This window comes from Cricetulus griseus, chromosome 8 (genome assembly GCF_003668045.3).
Source record: "Cricetulus griseus strain 17A/GY chromosome 8, alternate assembly CriGri-PICRH-1.0, whole genome shotgun sequence".
In the NCBI taxonomy this organism is placed as follows: Eukaryota; Metazoa; Chordata; class Mammalia; order Rodentia; family Cricetidae; genus Cricetulus; species Cricetulus griseus.
In genome coordinates this window covers 18,192,300-18,196,813 of record NC_048601.1, presented here as the reverse complement: position 1 = coordinate 18,196,813, position 4,514 = coordinate 18,192,300, and the positions used below count along the sequence as shown (strand labels likewise).

At 44.0% G+C, this 4,514-nt stretch overlaps 1 protein-coding gene across 1 annotated transcript; it reads right to left on the bottom strand.

Annotated features, from left to right (window-relative positions):
- Positions 1–548: 548 nt before the first annotated feature.
- On the bottom strand, positions 549–3,612 carry LOC100770111 (sentrin-specific protease 2-like). Its single transcript, XM_035448719.1, has one exon. It carries the CDS (start codon positions 2,877–2,879, stop codon positions 1,395–1,397), a length of 1,485 nt encoding a protein of 494 aa, XP_035304610.1. The 5' UTR covers positions 2,880–3,612; the 3' UTR covers positions 549–1,394.
- Positions 3,613–4,514: the final 902 nt, after the last annotated feature.

The window sequence follows — 4,514 nt, the reverse complement described above, 5'->3', positions numbered from 1 at the left end:
CTGCAACTCTACAGGGCTCAAGCTGGACTCTGATCAACCAAGCTCCCTCTACAACCCAAGATAAGGAAGCAGATCTTCTGTGGTATATTCTAACTTCATTGCAGAGGCCCAGAACAGAGTAGCAGTCACTGATGTGCACAGTGTATAGATGATTTAAGCTGGTAGGTCATTCCCTGGGCACCTGCTTCCCAGGTTTCTTCACACAGTCAGGTTTCATTACTACACCATAAAAGGAACAGGGGACACAAGATCTTGCAAAATATGTTCTGAACAACTTTAAACTTTATTAAATAAAAATTGCATAAACACAACAGTAAGATAATGAACAGAAAAGGTAAATACAAGTTTATCACATGTAAATTGTATAATCAGCAATATCAACTGTAAATATGAAATCCCCACTTCCACAGTGGGAATGGATATAGCAATATTAATCTAATGAACAAAGTAAAAAAAAAACATAACTTTAAATTGAATAAAACTTTTTTTCAAATAATTCAACATAGCCCTAGCAAAGCTCAGGGCTGGGATAAAAATGAGACCTGGGATAAAAATGGATATTTACCATTACAGTTAATCAACTTCCAAAACAAAGAAAAGCCTCCTGAATTCAGGGAAAGAATGTGTCTTTAAATAACCACGACGGTTTTCTTAACAGTCCTGGACAGGCAATCAGTAGCTTGGCCACAGTTCAACCTTCTATACAAGTCCCGTAGAGTAAGATGGGTCATAAAAACATCAGTCCATGTAACTCACTTTCCTTTCTTGTGCTATTTTCAAGCTTTAAGAAATACATAACACACACACTCACACACACACACACACACACACACACACACACACACACACACACACACACACACACACACACACACACACACACTCACACACACCCCGGCTTCAATTTCACAGCTCCAGCTCCAGCATTAGAGATGCTCATCACTTCCTCTTCCTGCTGATGTCCCTCCTGATCTTCTGCAGGGAATGACATTGTCATTGGTCTACCTTTCAGGAATAAACAGTTCAAACAAGGAATAGAATTGGTAATGACAGAATACTGGGAAATGGCAACTGCCACGGTTTGCAAACAAGTTAATGAAAACAAAGAATCATGGAGGTGGGGCAAGAAGGGTTCATAACGAGATTCATAAACTAAATCCAGCATTAAAACGATATTTTTTGAAGATGTGTTCTCGTGTAGCTTGTAGTAGTTACATGCATCCCGCAGACGGCACTGGGCGGGACTCCCCAAGTTAGGACTACACTGAAGAGAGTGAGCTTTATCCATGGCAGACAGCTAGTATCTGTTTTAACCATTCTCAACCATCTTGCTTGAGGTATATAGAAACACTGATGGAAAAGTGCAGGGGTGCCAAGCAACCAGGTGGATGTTGTTACAGTAAGTGACTATGCAGAATTTCCCACACCATCCTCTTCCTAAAGATGGGCATGTGCTGCTGAGAAAAGGTTACAGGCTGGTCTCTAGAAATGTAATCTGCATATTTACAAGTAAACATTCCGCAGTCGCTCCCATTCAGCTGCCGTGGGATCTCTTCTGATGTCACACTGTATTGCTTCCACTCCAAAGGGTCCAGCTCTATGCTCCTTCGAGTTTTGCTCTCATTTTGTAAATACTGGAAGATGGTCTCACAAATATTCTGCCCTGTCTGTCCCATTGAATCGAGGTATACAATACTCTGTTTTCTTAGGTCGATTACAATCAGACTCCAATGGACCTTCCGGTGAATAGGCACTAGAACAATTTCTTTTTCAAAAAGATCCATTCCTCGAGTCCATCTTTTAACAGAACTGTAGCCGCCATGCTTTAGTTTGGGGTAGAAAAAAGTGCTAAACACGTGAAGAGCTGGGTAGCCTTGATTTTCATTTCTCTCAACCAGGAGATTCATATAAAAATTGATAATCTCATCATTGAGCCATTGACCATTCTCTAGTGTCTGGATATCGCCTCGAGTAATTTGCAATTTGAATGCTCTACTCAAGATTTCCTCTTGGGGCCCTGGACCCAGTGCGTTCTTAATTTCCTTTTCCATGTCCTCTGTAACATCAAGGACTTCCTCCATTCCTCTGCCCTTTTGTTGCTCTGCAGCAGGCTTTTTCTTTGCTGTAAATACTGGCATCTTGTGCAGGAAAATTTGAGCCTGTGCTCCTAATAAGTCAGGCTCCCCGTGGTGTTCCCTTCTTCCTTCAAGGTTCACTCCATCTTTCTTCTGTGTATCAGAAGATTTCTCAGAACACAGCTTTTCTCTTTTGTCTGGTGAGAGACATTCTGTTGCAGCAACAACAGTAGATCGTTTGGGATCACGCTGAGTTGTTCTGGATCCACGACTGTGCCCTTCCACACAACCTTTGATCTTCAAGGTATCCATAAGGGTTGTCTGAGCCCTGTGTGGGTCAGAGTTCACATGATCACTTTGTTGAAGGTCCTGCAGTAACTTTTGGTATTTTTCCCTTTGGTGGGGTTGGTCGTATTCTTCCATGACACAATAGGGCCGCTTGCGACCCTTGCCACCAACAGCAGACTTTCTCCCAGTTGCAGCCTGCTCCTGTGGACCTTTGCCCCGCTCTGGGGGCTTTAGTTGTCCTGGATTCTCTTCCCCACGTTTCTGTATCTGATCCTTGCTCAGTTGTTCACTCAGAAGCTCTAGATCTCGCTGTTCCTGAGATACCCTCTTCCGAGCCTTTCTGGGCTGTTCGAACTCCAGATCCGTTCCACCTTCATCTTGGTATTTCGGTTTTACACCTTGTCCCAAAGCTTCAGGCACCATCTCTCTCCAAACTTCATCCTGCTTTTTCCTTTTTCGACCCTGTCCAGAAGCTTCAGGCTTCATCTCCATCCCACACTGTTTAGGTTTCCACATGGAATCACTGCCCGGATTGTCTTTGCTGGGTGCGGTACTCTGACGCCCGGAGAATCACTTATTTCAGTAAATGTATAAGCCGCAAGTTGGTTCAAGATCGGAAACCTATCAGGCCACGGGAAGAAGAGCTCAGAATAGCTTTTCTTTGTATAAACAGAGTTGACTTTGGATGTCAGGGTAAGTCAGAGATGAAGTCAATTGAGCTGGCAACGTCGGGAACCGATTGGTGGATAAACAAATGTTGGCAGTTCACCAAGGTCCACTGTGGGAAACCCCGTGGAGTTCTAGGACCACTTCCTTAAAAGGGTCTCGCCAGGGCACAGTAACCAGCTAAAAACACAGAATTTCGAAATCGGACGGATCGTCCTAGTCACCGTTAAGACACCAGGCCTTAACCACTCAACCAACACAGCAGAGGCAAGCCTCACAAGAGATGCCTGAGTCCGAGGTTGCCCTAGCCACAGTCTTCAAGGTTCCAGAGCTGGTTGTGATGTGACCTGAAAGAACGTAAGTCAACGTTCTTTGGAGGGTGGCGGCTCGGCTCAACCCCAAGTGGGTCCAGGAGTTGGAAGACGGTTGGAGGACTGTGAACTAATCACACACATCTCAGTTCCCTTCTCCAGAGCACAGGGTTACCTTAATTGTCTCAGCATAACCTGCCTCATCCTGATTAGTACATTTGTCTTTCAGGAAGTTGTCCATCATGGTCAAATAAAAAACAAAATATAGGGCTGGAGAGATGGCTCAGAGGTTAAGAGCACCGACTGCTCTTCCAGAGGTCTCGAGTTCAATTCCCAGCAACCACATGGTGGCTCACAACCCTCCGTTATAAGATCTGGTGCCCTCTTCTGGTGTGCAGATGTACACGGAAGCAGAATGTTGTATACATAATAAATAAATAAAATCTTAAAAAATGTATATAATTACCCTTCAAGATGCTTCTCACAATATGCTTACTTATTACCAAGAATAAGTAGAATTTTACGGTTATAAAACCAGATAGGTACTGTTGTGTGACAAAACTTTTCATGAAAAAATAAAAAACACACTGTCTGCTCTCCCCAGATGGGGAACCCAGGACAGACCCAAAGTACAGACATCACCAAAGTCCAACTTGGTGAACCAATGGGTTTTATTGGGGTTACTTACAGGAGCAGAAATGACTCAAACAAAGTCAGGTACCCACCTTCAGCATGGGTGACAGCTCACAAAATCTGGGAACTTAGAGACATTGCACAACCTACAGGCACCTCAATAGGCTGGAGAATGCCCTTACATTGGTCTAAACCTATTCCAAGGAGCTGGCTGGTTTCTGCTTCTTCCAGGTAGCTGGTCCAGGGTTGCTCTTCTGAGAGTCTTCCTTGCTGCCCAGCTTCCTTCCATCTGAGAGGGACCCTCAGCTTTTACTGCTTACTCTTGCTGGAGGGGCCTAGTGAATCTGGTCAGTTTCAGGGACTTTTTGAGCTCTTTTGGGTTGTCTGCCTTTAGCTTAAGGAGCTTCAGGGTGGAATGTTTCAATCTCAGAGGAAACTGTTGCACAACAGGTACCAGCTCACCAACCATTAGTAAATTGCTTTAAGAGAGTCAATAAAACCTCAGCATTGTCAATAGGATTCATTGAGAAAAAGATACATC